This window comes from Anser anser (assembly GCF_964211835.1).
Source record: "Anser anser genome assembly, chromosome: 3".
Taxonomy (NCBI): Eukaryota; Metazoa; Chordata; class Aves; order Anseriformes; family Anatidae; genus Anser; species Anser anser.
In genome coordinates, this window is record NC_139722.1 from 23,329,990 (window position 1) to 23,346,492 (window position 16,503).

Consider the following 16,503-nt stretch of genomic DNA (forward strand, 5'->3'; position numbering starts at 1 on the left):
GAATCTTCGATATGCACATTAAGCAACGGTCACATTAGCTGCTCTTAAAAATGCCTGATATGAGGGAAACTAGCACAAACCTATGATTGACCCAATTTAAATCTTTGAATGTAGTAAAGACTATTGGAAAAAAAGCTATAAAGTTATACATTTACGGGGCCCATCCCGGTCAATATAAATTTTACTAAAAATAATTACTCACAAAATCATTTCTTAGGTTAGGCATCTACTTACTTCCATAAGAAGGAAAGCAAGTAAGAACAGAGGCTATGTTATCCTATTCAGCAGTATATATTTTTTAATAAACATACAGGTACAGATTTCAGCACTGACACATATGCAGTCTAACCTACATGTGTTTATTTTAATTTACATATATAGAGATTTAATATTGTATAAAATTGTACTGTTGTTTACAAATTATGGTATTTAGCTTTAGAGAAATGGTAATTTTGGTAAATGCTAACCTTGCCATAATCATGTCACCCTGGTTATTCTAAAAGTATTCTACATCCTTAAACTGTCATTAATGCAAACACTGAGACTGTATTGTATCTCAAATTAGCAGAAATTTCTAGTACTGAGAGGCAGTGTTTGTCAGAGCAAACTCAAGACTGAGCTTTCTTTTCTCAGAACATGAATTTTGGAACAAAGAAACACAAACCCTTTTATAGTATTATATATACATACTAAACAGAAACAAGCTCTCTTTTACTTCAGAACAAGCTTAGTATGACCTCATTCATCAAATCAGATCTCATACTAATTTTTCAGTGGCTATATCTGAAGCATCTACTACTACTACTGATACAGTGAGGCACAACTCATTCTTTCTAATTCTTTCAGTATATCAGTAATAATGATCTACAACATCTGTTTCTCTACCTTATTCAAAGAAAGAGTAAACAATAATACATTCAAGGTAGGAACAGACTTTAGTGTCATCAACTAAGAATTTCATTTGCTGTGGAGAGATAACCCAGATTTTAGATCAGTATTTCTGTTTCAAGAAGAAAGCCAGTATCAAGTGTCCACAAAATCAAAACTCCTAAGAAAACATTTTCCAAAAAAAAAAAAGATAACAATATCTGTCATCTTTAGGACATCAAATGTATCGAAATAGTCCAAGGATGTTCAGGAAAAAATGTATAATATTTCAGTGAGCTATGAAATTTTGTATCCCCTCCCCCCCCCCCCCCAAATCCATTCAAGATGAAAAAGGGGACAAGGGGTAACAGTTTTAAACTAAAAAAGGGTCGGTTTAAATTAGATATAAGGAATAAATTCTTCAGGATGAGGGTGGTGAAGCACTGGAACAGGCTGCCCAGAGAAACTGGATGTCCCATCCCTGGCAGTGTTCAAGGACAGGTTGGATGGGGCTTTAGGCAACCTGATCTAGGGAAGGCCCTAGCCTGCATGGCAGGTGGGTTGGAATTAGATGATCTTTAAGGTCCTTTCCAAACCATATCATTCCGTGATTCTATGAAAAGGGAAAATCACTTCTAGAAGACTGAAAATCTAGGTTCCTAAATCAGAAGAATTTCACAGGAGAAGCAGAATGATACACAGGAAAACAAGCACATGGTGAAAAATATTTAAAAATTTAGATAAAAAATGTAAAAGCAAAAGAAGTGTCCCAGATGAATGGAGTGACTTCCATCGACACCTTTAGATGACCTTGTTTCACTACAAAATGGTTATGGATACTATTACAAGCATGAATCTCTCTATTCAGTAAATGAACTTAGACATCCAGAAGAGGCTCTGAATAGAATTTAAAAAGCAATACATCTAAACTTTGCATTTACATCTAAGTACTTTTGTATTTCCATCTTACTGTCTTTCTGATTTGGAAGACCTCATTTCTCTGCACTTGATATATATTCTGTAGAAAGTGAGGCATTAAAGAATTATGCAAGAATAATTTTCACTAATTAGTCACAAACAAAATGTAATAATCATGCTATAATGGTGCAGTTTTAGTATAATAATAGGAAGAGATTATCTTATTCAAAGGAACGGAAGGAAATTTCATTTGTGTTCTTTTCCTTTTTTAATTTGTCACTGCAAGAATCAACATCTGTATTTCCATAGTAGCAGGCAAAATAAAAATCATAGTTGATGAAATGGAATAGACAAAATAAAAAATTCCCCAAAGACTGGTCTTGTTTTAATCTTAGATGGAAACGTAACGATTTTTCGTAAGAGTACAGCTGTATAAAGATGCTGATGATAGGTAAGACAGTGTTTGTCAGCTGACTATACCTACAACTTACAACCTTACATTTATAACCATACCCACACATCCTTTCCTTTGTATCTGAGTACTAATCAAACTATACTAGTTGGGCTAAAAGGTATTAGAGGCATTTCATGTGGCACAGAGTAATAAATAAAAAAGAAATATAATGTAAGCACCAGTGTTCATCTATAGTTTGAGACCCAAGTTCCTTGATTTATTCAAATTACTTGAATATTTCTCAAATATTTCTACACCTTTTAAATGGAATGCTTTTTGGAACTGCGGGTCTCACTCCCTTCCTTGACTAACAGCAATGTACTAATTTAAAGATTTCAGTATAAAGTTTTAGCAGACTGTACATGGTGTACTGTATTCATATCTAAAGTTACTATTATACTGTCACTATCTAATGAGAGTATTGGTCAGATTTAAAGTATTGCCTGAGAAAGGCTTTCAGTGGCTTTTTAAATGGTTGCGCAGATAGACACCTCCAGTTCCTGTCATCATGTGCTGAAGATAATTATGTAGAATAACCAAAGCAATTGACTTACTTGCCATTCAGTTAAGCTTTCCTAATAGCTATCTCTTGATTCGTATTTCATGTAATTAAATCCAATAGCTTAATATCCATGATTCATCTGTGTCTTACTGTGACATTCATACCACCATGAACTAGTCTTGCTTGTGATTCATACTAGCATGAATCTTATTTCTCATGGCTGGAACCTGGTGTAAATACATTTAATGACAATAAAGGAATTTCAAACATCTGCCTCAGGCACTGTATTATCAGTGATACCTTGCAGAACAAACTGTACTGATTTCAACCTTCATGTTAATAGACCTGGGGATAAAATGAAATAATTTATTTACCATTTAACTTTCTGTGCTGTGGTTTCTGCTCATCAAGTCTGAGAAGTTTCTATCTGGGTCTGGAGACTAAATAAATTTATTACTACAAAAACAGGTTATTGTAATGATTGTCTAAGCTTTTCAGCATTTTGCAAGTAAGTAATCTTAAGTAACACACACGTACCTATGAATAGTGATCCATGTTGAAAATACTGACGTTAATATTACCATGTAGGTCATTAGCCTTTTTACTTTATCACTTCTCATTTTACTAAGTAATAGGAATCTTTTTCAAACTGAATACACTTTTAGAAACTTTGTTAGGATATTATAAATATTAAACAAAATTTATAACATTGGAAATTGTGCTAAACATAGCAATTAAGCTCAGTTTACGGAGTGTCACTGTGTAACACTCAATATTTTCAAAAATACTGGCTACTGCTTTTGCATTGCAGATATACTGCTATTAATTCAGTATTTTTAAATGCAAGGTAGTTTAAACTTCCTCTTTCCTCAAAAAAATATTGTTGACATTTCTGCTGATTAATCATTCAAGTTATGTTCTTTGTACTCTGACAATTTTTTTCTGAGATAATGAAGTGCATTTCAATACATGAGAGCACTGCCTTCCCTCTGAGCGTGGTTCTGAATACAGAGCATGCTTGTGTGATCACAGCTGGTTTCAAATAATCCTTCTTATGTGGAAATGCTGTGTTCAGTTTTAGGCACTGTCCTTCAAGAAGGATGTAGATCAACTGGAGATTGTCCAGGGAACAGTAATGAGAATCACCAATCCAAAAACAATGAAGAAACAGTGAGGATGAATCACAGCAAGACTGTTAACTTTACAGAAGAGGTGTCTGAGTGTATTAGATGTAGGTGTCAAGGTGTTGGCAGCAGCAGAGGTGTAGGGATGGCTTCTGTGAGAAGGGGCCCTGTGCCAATTCCAGCTGGCTCCACAATGAACCCAACACAGTACATAGCTGAACCCATCAGCAAATCTGGTGGCACCTCTGGGAAAGTGTTTTTAAGAAAAGGCAAAAGATTGCACAGGCAGAGAAGGAGAGAGAAGAGAAAAAGGGAAGAAAAAAAAAGTGAGAAACAGCAGTGTGAAAACAAAGATCAGAGAAGAAAGAGAGGGATGAAGTGCTTCAGCTACAGGAGCAGAGCAGCCCATGGAGAAGACCATGTTGTCCACCTGCAGCCCATGGAGAACCATTCCAGAGCAGATACCCACACTGCAGCCCATGGAGGACACCACCCCAGAACACGTGGATATTTCCTAAAGGAACTGCAGCCCATAAAGGACCCATGCTGGAGCAGGTTTATCCTGAAGGACTATCCTGAAGCCTGTGGAGAAGACCCACACTGGTGCAGAGGAAAAGCATGAGGAGGAAGGAGCAGCAATGATTGCACAATTGTCATAATCACACCATTTTACTCTTTCTTTAAAAATAAGTTTAATTTTACTTGTTTGAAAAACTGAAGTGTTTTTGAAATTCAGAATCTGGAAAGGACATACACTTTTGATTCTAGATTCTAAACTAACTCTCAAAAATTGTAAGTAAAGTGTTATAGAAATTAATACTTTTACGATTATGTTCTAATTAGCATTTCAAGTCACATACTCAAAGTCAGTTAGTTATTGTTTTGATCCAGCACAAAGACAGGTGGAGGTAACCCAATGCATATAAGATGCCATGTAACATAGTAAAGCAGCCCACATTATAGTGGCTAGTTCTGATGGAAGACAAAAATCAAGACTAAAGGACTCTTACTCTGCTTACTCATCTACACTAGTAGTATTTTAATAAATAGCTTTTTCTTCTACTAGTTTAGAAGCTGTATTAAAATAAATTACAGTTGGTGCCTGTAACTTTAACCTGTGAAGATGGTGAAAAGCACATTATCCATAATAAGAAAAAAACACATGAAACTGAATTACATGAAGATTTTAAGTTGGATTTTTTTTAAGAAGATAAACTTTATTGTTGTTATTATTATTATTATTAAACAAATTGAACATCTATTTTGCTACATGATGAATGATTTTATGTTCCTAAATGGTCAGTTCAGCAGATATGTGTATGTAAAAATCTAAGCACCGCCACTGAAGATTTTCCTGAATCAGTTTAAGGGGAATATGCTTGAGAAACACATGCCTACTTACATTTGCAGACAGGTGGCCTCCCTTTGTTGCTCCATAATCCATCTTCTTGACATACTGCTGTTGCTTGTTGACTAGATTCTAACCTGAAGCCCTCATTACATTCATATATCAATCTACTGCCCAAAGTGAATTCATTACCTATAACTGAACCATTCCCAGGAGATTCAGGAATACCACAAGATACAGCTGGAAAGAAAGGAAAGGAAAAGATAAAGCATTGGCATTATCTCATATTTGTGTTTTTTTTTTCTCACATAGCCCATTCATAACAAATGAAATGAATTTACCATATTTACAACATTCCTACAAGCGTAAGAGTATTTAAAACATTGATAAACATTTTGAAGTCCATCTAACAGACAGACATTTTTTAAATTATTATTTTGTTTAATCCAATTACTATTGGCTGTTTAACCTAACCATTGACAGAAATTTCAACATAGACTATGGGCAGTGGTGTATTTCTCAGGGAAAAATCAAGAAAGTGTCCAAAGTGACTGGGTCCTAGAAACAGTGAACTGGAAATTTCATAAATGCTTCCTATTAGTCTGCTTCCATTCTCTCTGGGTTTCATTCTTGCACTGTAAATAGAACTTAGTATTTGTTTGTTCTAGACATATAAAACAATATTTAATACTTAAATCAATTAAACATTTTTCTCTGATAAGAAAATCACCTAAATATACTGGTAGATTAGGAAGAGTTCCAGAAAAGTAAAGAGCTATTCAGATAACTTAAACAATAATTTACGTATTTTACTAGTTCGCTTAAGAATTTTAAACAATTTGAATTTAAATGCATTAGTTTTAGATACTATGAAGTAAATTACTTATTTCAAACAGGTTCGATATTGAATTTTCTCTGTTTTTCATGTCTCCAAAATGGATATTAGGTCTCACTGACAATTGTTTTGATACTCCCAATTATTTTAACTTGTCTCCTCAGAATTTCTCTCTAGACCAGCACTTATGCTTTCAAACTCATACTTTTTAACTACAGCTAGAACTTACTCATGTCTCAGCCTCAGTCATGTAAGAAGAATTTCACACTCATAAAATGTTTATTTACATGCTGAATTGACAGAAAGCTAAACTGCCACTCTTACTACCTCATAAAAATGCCTATTCATTCGCCACTTCGGTCATGCTTATTGAAATATTTCAGTGTCTCCAGAATTTTGCAGTATGTCCCTGCCTCTCCCAGCAAACCTCTCAGCTCTCTTCTGCCTTGTGGCGATGTGTCTGAATTCCTGATGTACAATGTAATTGAGTTAAGATTAACTTATTGTATCAACTTCTTTTTAGGGCTTCTTTCTGATATCAAAGCTCCAATCTCTGTGTTAAGCATGCATCCATTTAATTCTATAAAACCAAAAGGCAGAACTATATGTCTATTCACACATCCATGAAGACATATATCTGTACATATAGCTGGACCATATTCTAGTTCCTTCTGAATACTTCAAGCATAAAGTAATTTAAAATAATTCAGCAGTCTGTGGAGCAAACAAAAAGAATTGATTATATCATCTGAAACCAACCAACCAACCAAACTAAAAACCACCCTCCCCCAAAAAACAGAAGTCTGTTTAGTTACTATATTACGGTATCCAACAGGTTGGATGGGGCTCTGGGCAACCTGATCTAGTGGGTGGCATCCCTGCCCATGGCAGGAGGGTTGGAACTAGATGGTCTTTAAGGTCCCTTCCAACCCAAGCCGTTCTATGATCCTATGACTGTATCCTGTGGGAGGGACTCCAAGCTCAAGCAGGGGCAGAGAGTGACCATGAAAGAACAACGGAGACAAAGTGTTAGGGACTGACCGCAGCCTTCATTCCCTGTTCCCCTGCACCACTCGGAGGGAGGATGTAGAAGAGGGTGGATGGCGGGGGGAAGGTGTTTTTAGCTTGCTTTTTGTTCTCACTGCTCTAGTCTATTATCAATAGGTAATAAGTTACAGTAATCTCCCTTATGCTAAGTCTCTTTTGCCCATGACAGAACTTGGTGAGCAATTTCCCTGTCCTTATCTCAATCCACAAGCTTTTTTTATTCAATTTTCACCCCTGGCTGTTTTGAGGGGGGGGAATAAGAGAGTGGCATGGTGGAGGTGATCTACCAGACATTGTGAAGCCACCACATAAGTTCAGGATTGAATAGCTCTTGCATGCAAGGTAGTTTAAAGAATCAAAGACGTACAATGCCCAAGACACATCCAGGTATGTCTATCAGTTGTGCAGGGTCTGATATAATGTTCCATGTAATAAGGCACCTCATAATTTATGCTTTCCTGTAACATTTTTTCACCACTTCTATTCTCAGTGTCGTACCTCAGTCCTCCACTCTCTCTCCTCTTTCCTAGGTTGCTGCTGAATCTTGTACTGCTACATTGTGAGGTTGTTCCTGCTGCTGCTGCTTTAGCTACTACTCATAAAAGCAGGTCTGGCATTCTGGCATTGTTCCTGTTACAGTCTGTCTATTTGTTGTTTGCTTCTATCCCAGAAAGTAAGACTAGAAAGAAAAATTTCTGCTGCTACTAATTTCTTGACGCAGCTAACGGCTTTGAGAACAGTTGTGTCCATACGTAGCATGCCAGCACAGCCAGTTTCACTAAATGGCAAGTACTTTGATATTTGATGTCAAGTTATCTGAAAAAACTGACTGAAATGGCATATAGTCTTTGGACAGTTAGAACTGTCACATATTTAAGCACATTGAACATTCCAGCATCTCACACAACTGCTAAAATGATAAAGAACTGTGTCAGAAAATCTTCTGGCTTGAGGAATTGTCAACAAGCTTCTTAGGTTAATGATTAGATGAGATTGCTGGGTTCCAGCTGGGAGATATGTATTCGGTGTGAAAAATATATAACTCAACCTGAACTGTCTCTATTATCTTGCACAGCAGAAAAATATACTCCTTCCAAAGAACAGATAATCAGTGGAAGTGGAAAAGCCTTTTCCTACCTAGAAACTGAGATGAAGTTTTAGTTGCTCTTTCATGTCCCACATGTGTTACTGAAAGTCACTTCTTAACAAAATAAGTAAATGTAAAATTTACAGCAATCCTTTAAAATATCTATATATGTCTATACAATTAAAATAATTATGTATTATTCATATGTAAAGCATGCAAATTCACTGCATACAGAAAAGAAGCTGGAGACCGTACAACAGTCAGACTCTGAGCTTTCTCCCAAACACTGAGAAATCCCTGAATTTAATGCACAAGCATTTATCAATTAGTGACCTGTTTCTGGCATTGCACATCATACAGAGTATTTAAAGTATTTAAATTCCCTATAAATTAAAAGCAGCAATAGAGAAATCCCTAAAAGTAGGATTCATAATAAAAGAAATGCTGAGTGGCTTCTGTCTATGATACTCAATCAGAAACATTAGGTAGAGCCACACCACAGAAATCCTAATTCTCAGACTTGGATGCATGTAGAACTAACAAGGAAAATGAAAACAGGGCTCTGTATGGTTTAGGGCTGTGGGCGTAAACAAGGTTATGAATGGTTATCTAGTCTATTTCCCTACCACAAGCTAAAATTATACTTGACCAAGATTCATCTAATTTGTTCCTGAAAAGCCTACAATGATGCAAATTGCACATTCTCCATGGGCAATCTATTCCAGCGTTTCACTAGTCCCCCTGAGAGGGAAAAAAAAAAAAAAAAAAAAAAAAAAGTCTAACTTAAGATCATTTTGAAGTAAATTTAGTTGTAATTCCTCTATCTACAAATAACAGATTTTTTTTATTCTTCTTTTGAGCTACTTTTGAGTGTATTAGAAGATCATTACCATGTTTTCCCTCAAACTTCTGATTTTTTAGTCTGAAGTACAATTCCTCTTTTACTGTTTTATATTTTGAAATATGGTAATAGGTTTAGAATACATTATAAGAGGAAACTGGGATTTGGAACTTTTAAATAGTGCTAATTACCTCACCTTTTTATTTTAAGTCAATGGTTCTAAGAGGGACATAATAACATTTACCAAAGGTAAGTTTAATTCTACACTCAAACAAAAAAAAATAGCTAATTTTATGAAAGAGCAGGTTGTTCCAAATTCATGGCTCTTGGGAAAACTGCAAATGGATGTTTTCAATCCAGTTCCCTAAAAAATGTCATAAATTGTCTACCCCAGGACAGACATGGAACCCAGCTGCAGTCCTGGAATAACTTTGGGTTTGCACAGCAAAAAGTACAAGGATCTTTAGCTCAGTAGTATGGTTTTATTTACTTCAGAAAGCACAGAGGTATTAATAGAGACACCAGTTGGAATGAGGATTTTAAGAAGGAAATGTTAGCATCATCTATGTTTTTATCATGACCCTGTCATATGTTTTAACCCTTTATAACTACCCTGGATCCAGACAAGAAAATTTCTTCCTTAAAGTAAGTACCCAAAATTTTGTTTTACAAACCTACTAGGAAGACTGTTTTCTTCTCAGCTGGTGCACCTGAAAAGTAGCCAAGCATTCTTCAAGACTCTAAATTACTTTTATCTATTTTAAGAATAAGTTGGAGAAAATCAGGAAGAGTAATGCCAAAGGCTGAGCCTCAAATATGAAGAATATCTGGAATTTACAGGGGCATTTGACTGTGTTTCTCAGAGGAACACGGCCACCCCATTACACTCTTACTGACACCATGTCTCAGTCCCCTGATACCTGCGCTCCTATTCGATATTGACCCTGAAAACACTGTCTTCCTTTCAGTTTTGATTTTAACTTCTCTTCCTGTCAGGCTTTTCTCTTAATTTTTCATATTATCTAGTTCATCTCTGATCCTTCTTTTCCTACTTTCCCCCAGCACAGAGATTTGGACACGAGCTAACCAGTGACTAAGATGACAGGTGGTTGCCAGGATCATTACTAGGCTCTATATAATTTTCTTTCAGCAGAAAATTACATTCTCTTAATATACCATATATCAATTTTTTTTTTTACAAGTTGGCTGGACAAATTACAAAAGAGCAATGACTTTTAGTAGATAACTGAAGAGAGAATCTTATTGATAATTTTCTACTTTCTATTGGTGAGCTTTGGTGCCAAAACTGTTTGTATGAATGTTGATAGAAATAAATATATAAAATAAATAAATTTTATAAATATGAAGCCATGAGACCAGCCTGGAAAATGCCAGTCTCAAAACTAAGAATAATAAGCCAGTGAGTATGTGAGGCTATATTATAAATGTGAGGTATTATATAAGAATTTCTATTTTCTTTATAAATATTTTGATTATAGCGTAACTCATGATTCTCTTTTGTTTCAACTAATCAAAGTAAAGGCAATAACAATAAGTTCCAATTTCCTAGATAGGAGTCAAGTACTTTGTATACTGTCCAGGAAATTATTACATGCATCTGCACTTGATAAGACTAGCATTGAAAACCACCATTCGACCCCGCCAGATTAACCCATATTAGAGATGTGTTCATATGAAAATTGATATTGTTGTATTACATGTGCAAAAGAGAACTCCCTTTTTTTTCATAATGAATACAATCAAATTTGATTTCAAACATTAGTTCTGACATAGCCATGATATTTAATTACAAATGTAACCCTGCAGGATTGGTTTTACAGAAATCTCAGACTTAATAGAAGGCATATTATTTGGAAACATCCAGTTATGGAATCCATGAGCTGGACCAGATGTGCAATTTCACCTAGTTTTCAATGAGGATGCATGTATTTTGACAACAGATAATAAATTTAGAACAATACTTTAAATTTCAGTTTATTGAAAAAATATATTCTTCATCCAGATATCCAAGTTGAAATAATCAGGTCAGTTATAATATTAAAATTTTTGAGTGCTACATTCATAGGAAGTTTCTGGTAAAGATGAAGAACACTCTCTATCTCCTGAATCTTCTTTCCCCTCCTCCTCAAATAAATCTATATACTCTTAGCTACAAGTATTGCTGAAATTATAAATATGGCTTAAAATGAAAGAAAACGTATTTGTTAACATAATGCATTTCTAAAATCTCACAGATATTTCTTGTACATACTGATAAAATAACACAGATAGACTACGAGTCTGTTGTATTTCATGAATTTGTTGAGTTAGTTTAATTTTTGTTCTAAATTTTTTATTTCTTTCAGGGACTTTCTTCCCTGGTTATCCATGATCAAGTTCTGGGACCTAATGTGTCAAGTCATGCACATATCTTTCCATTTGTCCTCTGACTTTGTGTGAATTTTTCCATTCTGTCCTTAAAATTAGGGTCTTTTTTTCTTAACTTGTTCAAAGGACTATTCTCCCTTTTATTCAGAACTCTTCCATGCTTTGCACACTTCATTACTTTAAGATGTAGTTCTCCAAGTTAGAATGGCAAGCTGACAAACCTCTCTCCAACTAGTATTAAAATGTGCACATAAAATGAAAAAGGCTAAACACATAAAATAAAAAACAACTGAAAATTGGACTATTCTCAAAAAAGGAGAAGGTAAGAAAAAAATGCACTAATTTTTCTAACAATTCTTAAGTGTTGGAGCATCATATTTTCAATCTGTCTGAACAATACTGGTAGTAGTATGCAGGTTTCCATCATCTGGGTGGATAAGCAGCAGAAAGGTAATGGAGTAAAAATGTATATAATTGTTGACAGCTGAGGAATCATGAGGTCTTTAATTTTGGAGAAAAGTATGACACAGGGGGTCCTAAAGCTTACGGTCTCAACCCCTCCAGCCTAAATAGCACACGCAGAATATTATCTGTCCTCATATACTCAAAGTATCTAAGCTCCAAAGTAAGATGCCAAAATTTCAATGTCTACTAAAAAAAAAAAGACATACTGGCTAGCTAGCAGAATAACTCCCAAAGTTTCTGACACTCTTAACTAGATTAACTTCAACAGACTTTTTTTCCTTTTTCCATTGTATACAGCTACTTGAGATACTCTTAGGCCTCAAGACATCTGACAGGTTTAGTGGATATAACACAGGAGCTTGTGTCTTTCTGGACGGGTAGCTGGAGGACTGGTAAAATAACTCAGGACACCTCAAATGACACTAGACTTCTGTGTTTAAGCAAATCAAAACTTGTGTTCACATAGAGATGGTTACATTTAGTCTTAATCTTGAACAGAATTGCATTCTTTACCTCCTACATCTGTGCTTATCTGCTTCATATTACTTTATGTTAGTCCTCTATGTTAAAAAAATATACGTAATTTTTTGACAAATGTTAACTACTTTTAACAGATGTCTGGAAAAAGCTGAAGTAGACCCAGCTTAACTCCAGAATAAATAAATAAATAAAGCAGAAGTTACAGATGATGTCTTTAAAGAACTACTGATTATTTTCTAAAATAATCAAATCAACGCCTGAAAACTATTGAATTTGTATAAAACCTGTTCTAACAATGATACGATGAGCTGTGTACTGTTTGGAGGTATGTATTTTACCAAACAAACAAACAAACAAACAAAAACCCTAACAATGTATTTTTCATTTGGTCTGTATCTGATTGCATTGATCTAGTTCTTAATACTTCAGTTCTGTATACCTTAAGAAAGCAAGTCAATAGGTACTTGGATAAATTCATGATGTCAGTGTGTCTCCTGGCATACAGAAGTATTTACAGCCTGAATCTTTGTTTCGTAAAATATTTGCAATGAAATTATAGAAGCATACTCAACAAGAAAATATCTTACCTCGGCAGATTGGCACAGGAGAATCCCATTGATACATGCCATTTTGGCGACGTCTACATGTTGCATTATTTTGACCAATCATTCTGTACCCAGGTTTGCAGTAGTAATGAACTTTACTTCCAGCAGGACCACCTGTTTTATTTACAATTCCACCGTTCCTCAAGATAGGGTTTAAACTGCAATAGGGAGCTAAATGACAAATAAATAAATAAAAATAAATTAAAAACACATAAAGTGTACTTAATTTGCGAAGTTTACATTACTTATGACACATGCAAACTGAATGCCATTAAAATTAGTGCAGAATGCTTTACATTAATTTTGGAATCCTAACTGCAGGTTCAGACTTGTTTATGCACAAATATTCTGAAGCTCGGAAACATATTTTATACGTTTATGCTCTTGGACATGAGGAAGTTGCAATCAGGAAATATAGTTTGTTCAGCAAATCACTCTGACTTAGTAAACAATCTACTTCAAATATGATAAATTTGTTTTTGTAAATATATTAATGGCAAGAGGAGGGCCAAAGAGAATCTCCATCCTTTACTGGAGGCAGGGGGGAACATGAATACAGAGGATAAGGAAAAGGCTGAGGTTCTTAATGCCTTCTTCACATCTGTCTTTACTAGCCAGACCACTTATCCTCGGAGTACTCAGTCACCCAACCTGGAAGTCTGGGATGGGGAGCAGAAGAACCTCCCCCCACGGTTCAGGTGGTAAAAGTTAGAGACCTGCTGCTCCACCTGGACTGTCACAAGTGCATGGTGCCAGATGGGATCCACATGAGGGTGCTGAAGGAGTTGGCAAATGCGATTGCTGAGCCATTTACCATCATCTATCAGCAGTCATGGTCATCTGGAGAGGTCCCAGATGACTGGAGACTTTCTAATGTGATGTCCATCTCTAGGAGAGGTCGTAAGGAGGAACCAGGGAACTACAGGCCTGTCAGCCTGACCTTGGTGCCAGGGAAGGTGATGGAACAGGTCATCTTGAAGGCAATCACACGATGTATGTGGGACAACTGGGGGATCAGGCCCAGTCAGCATGGGTTCATGAAAGGCAAGTCCTGCCTGACCAACCTCATCTCCTTCTACAACCAGGTGACCCACCTGGTGGATGAGGGAAAGGCTGTTGACGTAGTCTACCTAGACTTCAGCAAGGCTTTTGAAAAGGTATCCCACAGTACTCTCCTAGAGAAGCTGGCAGCCCATGGCTTGGACAGGTACACTCTTTGCTAGGTTAAAAAACTGGCTGGACAGCCAGGCCCAGAGAGTGGTGGCGAATGCAGTGAAATCCAGCTGGCGACCAGTGGTGTTCCCCAGGGGTCAGTGTTGGGGCCCATCCTCTTTAATATCTTTATTGATGATTTGGATGAGGGAATTGAGGACACCCTCAGTAAGTATGCAGACAACACCAAGTTGGGGGGAAGTGTCGGTCTGATGGAAGGTAGGAAGGCCCTGCAGGGGGACCTGGACAAGATGGGTCAATGGGCAGAGGCCAATGGAATGAGGTTCAAACTGGTTAAGTGCTGGGTCCTGCAATTTGGTCACAACTACCCCATGCAGCGCTACAGGCTTGGGGGAGAGTGGCTCGAAAGCTGCGCAGAGGAAAAGGGTCTGGGGGTGCTGACTGATGCCCACCTGAACATGAGCCGGCAGTGTGCCCAGGTGGCCAAGAAGGCCAATGGCTTGTGTCAGGAATAGTGTAGCCAGCAGGACCAGGGAGGTGATCATTCCCCTGTACTGTGCTCTGGTGAGGCCGTACCTTGAGTACAATGTTCAGTTTTAGGCCCCTCACTACAAGAAGGACATTGAGGAACGTGTCCAGAGAAGGGCTACAAAGCTGGTGAAGAGCCTGGAGCACAAGTTGTGTGAGGAGCGGCTCTGAGAACTGGGGTTGTTTAGTCTGGAGAAGGGGAGGCTCAGGGGAGACCTTATTGCTCTCTACAACTACCTGAAAGGAAGGTGTGGGGAACTGGGGGTCAGCCTCTTCTTGCCCATAACTAGTGATAGGACAAGAGGGAATGGCCTCAAGTTGTGCCAGGGGAGGTTTAGGTTGGAAATCAGGAGACACTTCTTCTCACAATGAGTGGTTAGGCATTGGAACGGGTTGCCCAGGGAGGTGGTGGTTTCACCATTCCTGGGGGTGTTTAAGGAAAACATGTCCCCTGGTGCTTAGGGACATGGTTTAGTGGGTGACGTTGGTAGTAGGGCAATGGTTGGACCAGATGATCTTGGAGGTCTTTTCCAACCTTAATGATTCTATGATTCTAGAAACAGAAACTGACACGCTAACTAAAGAACCACACACAAGGTAATAAATAAAAAATACCCAAAGATATGAAGGGTGACCAAATGCTTGAAAAATGTCAGACTGAAATGTACAACCACTATCAGCTGAGTTAAAATTCTGGGCTTAAGCAGGAATCTCTACAGAGTATTCATAAAATATTGCAGCCTTGTATCAAGGACCACTAGGATAAAATGCTGCTTTCCCTCACAGCCAGTTTCTGAGAGAGGATCTGTTCTGGATCTGTTCAGGCTTTGCTGATATAGGTGCAATGACAAAGGATTGCCCTCATCAAGGAATGACAATTTTATTTATTTTTTATCACAAAAAGTGATAAACTACAGAGTAGCTGCTCCATTGACTTGAAGTAGCTTTACATTTACAAATTTAATTTACTTTTCCAAATGACATAGCATACCCATTCTTTCAAGGCCTCTTAAACAGCAATGTTTTTTTGCAAGGCAACATACAAAATATTTACAGCTCACTTATAATCACAATGTCCATTTGTCACTTGTAACTGAAGACCAACAGGGAAATAACTGCCTGGCTAAATCACACATCACTACTCAGCTGGTGCGTAGACAGCAGCACAGATAAACACTGATTTTGAATCTGCAGGACCATATTCTTCCTTTCACAAAACATACTCTCTGAAGAGCTGGAACATTTAAACATTTCTGCTGAGATTTTTCAAAACTGTTTGAGGCACTTTGAATCAGGGATGCTAAATTAAAAAATTCTGAATTCCAAATAAAAAGTTGTTGAAATTGGATGCCCCCCGAGATGATTTTGTAAATCTCAGTCTTGTAGTTAATAATCTGACATCAACCCAAGAATTTATTTTAGCAAAGGACTTAATTTCCCAGCAGCATCTTTCAACATTAGTTCAATAGCTTGTACCAAGGACAGACTTATAATCAGTTAAATACTGTCTGATGTTTCAAATTATAAATAAAAAAAACCCTTCCCTCAAGCCCCATGTTGCCTTTCTTTAGCTTATATCCTAGATTTTTTTTTGACAGATAAAAGTCACGGCTTACACGACTGTTTCCTTCTAACTTTCCCTTTTGGAAATTTGTCTTCATCATTGTATTACCAGGGGATCTTGCTTTAGTGCTGTTATTCTTTAAATATCCAGCAAGGCAGAGGTTTACTATCCTCCTCATTTTAGACATTTTCACTTTATAGATAAGAAATCAGACATAGGCTTAAATGATTAGGTAAGGTCACACATGAAAACTGAACAAAACTCTTCCGACTACTAA

General features: G+C 36.8%; 1 protein-coding gene across 14 annotated transcripts in view; it reads right to left on the reverse strand.

Moving 5' to 3' along the window:
• Positions 1-16,503, reverse strand: part of CSMD1 (CUB and Sushi multiple domains 1) — a 1,157,973-nt gene that overhangs the window by 86,863 nt on the left and 1,054,607 nt on the right. For 13 of the 14 annotated variants that reach the window (XM_083828026.1, XM_083828024.1, XM_083828021.1 and 10 more), the window contains 2 exons: positions 12,944-13,132; positions 5,268-5,453 (listed from right to left, as the gene is read on the reverse strand). In XM_083828026.1, coding sequence (XP_083684152.1) covers positions 5,268-5,453; positions 12,944-13,132 — 375 coding nt within the window. The remainder of the gene's footprint in view (positions 1-5,267; positions 5,454-12,943; positions 13,133-16,503) is intronic. The other variant, XM_083828025.1, reaches the window with a different exon arrangement.